General features: G+C 43.7%; 1 protein-coding gene across 1 annotated transcript in view; it reads right to left on the bottom strand.

The window, feature by feature from the left end:
- Positions 1-131: 131 nt before the first annotated feature.
- LOC107104121 (gastrula zinc finger protein XlCGF46.1-like) overlaps positions 132-1,567 on the bottom strand; it is a 4,352-nt gene continuing 2,916 nt past the window's right edge. The window contains exon 2 of the mRNA XM_015404040.1: positions 132-1,479. Coding sequence (XP_015259526.1) covers positions 255-1,479 — 1,225 coding nt within the window. The 3' untranslated portion in view covers positions 132-254. The remainder of the gene's footprint in view (positions 1,480-1,567) is intronic.

Here is a 1,567-nt window from a genome sequence, read left to right as displayed (position 1 = left end):
GATGCACTGGAAGAACATTTAATCTGAATGAGGAAAGGTCCTGGGTGTGAATGTGAACCAAGGACATCCGTGTTGCAATTCAAGAGCGCTACAGAATGAGACACAACAGTAATAAATGACTTCATCAGACCTTTTGGTTAAGGAGTTTATTCCTTTTTGCTTCTACAACATCCAAATTTAACTCAGAATTTCAAAAAGGTGGAATACAAACACTGATCTAAAGTAGGAATGTAAATCAGAATAAGGTCTGTCCTTCATTTCAGACTTTCTGAACCATCTTCAGTAGCAGGAGGGAGCGAGGGCGACTCTTCAGTCTGGTGAGTCTTCATGTGTGTTTTCAGGCAGTGGCTCTGGGTGAAGGCTTTGTCACAAAGAGAGCACTTGTAGGGTCTCTCTCCAGTGTGGGTTCTCATGTGAATTTTTAGATGTTCCGGTTTAGAAGAACCTTTGCCACAAATACCACAGATGAAATCTTTAATGCCTGAATGGGTCTTCATGTGCTGGGTAAGGTGAGTCTTGGATTTAAAGCGGCGTCCGCACTCGTTGCATTTGTAGGGCGTCTCTCCTGTGTGGACCCTCATGTGTATTTTGAGGTTTCCACTAAACGTGAAGCCTTTACCGCACACTGTACAGACAAACAGCTTCTCGCTGCTGTGAGTTCTGATGTGGCACTTCAGGGTTTGCTTGGTTGGAAATGTCTTGCAGCACACATGGCAGAGGAAAGGCCGATCTCTCACTGTGTGGGTCATCTTGTGTACTTTTAGTCCAACATTCGATTTAAAGCGCTTCCCGCACGTTTGGCAACAGTAGGGTCGCTCGTCTGAGTGGGTCAACGTGTGCTGGGCCAGAGATCGGCGGTCGCCCAATGACTTACTGCATATCTTGCATTTGTAAACATCTTTGCTCGCATGCCGTTTCCTGTGAGCTCGGAGATGCGACTCCAGACCAAAGGACTGGGGACACAAATCACACTTGTGGGGTTTATTTTCTACATGGACCCATTGGTGCTGGTTCAGCAAACCTTTCTGTGAAAAGGTTTTATTACAAACATTACATTTAAACAAGTTATCGCCTGTGTGCTTTGTTATGTGTTGCTTCAGGCCATCTTTGGAGAAAAAGGACTTCCCACAATGTGGACAGTTGTAAGGCTTTTTGTAACTTTGGAAATGCTCTTTCAACTTTTCCTCAGACTCAAACTTCTCTCCGCAGGCTCCACAAACATTCTGAGGGTTAGAGGAATGGCTCCAGATATGTTTGAACAACCCTCCTAACTGTCTGTAGGTGACCCCACAAACTTTGCACGACTTTTCTTCTCCATCACTCCTCTTCCAACATCCTTTGTTTCTTATTTTTAAAGATGTCTGCAGGTCAGGATCCAGGTTCAAGTTGTCATCTTTTTCCAAAGCCGGATCGTTCTCACTTCTACATTCTGTGTTGTCCTCAGATTCCCCTTTAGTATGTTCCACACTTTGAATACCACTGGAAAAAAAAATAAAAAATGTTTAATGTAATCCTTTTGCAGTACACCAATAAACTGATATGAATGCAAATTGGTGGATTCTTAAGG

This window comes from Cyprinodon variegatus, unplaced genomic scaffold, assembly GCF_000732505.1.
Source record: "Cyprinodon variegatus isolate N-32 unplaced genomic scaffold, C_variegatus-1.0 Scaffold1620, whole genome shotgun sequence".
In the NCBI taxonomy this organism is placed as follows: domain Eukaryota; kingdom Metazoa; phylum Chordata; class Actinopteri; order Cyprinodontiformes; family Cyprinodontidae; genus Cyprinodon; species Cyprinodon variegatus.
The sequence above is the reverse complement of the archived record's forward strand: the minus strand, read 5'-3'. Positions and strand labels throughout refer to the sequence as shown.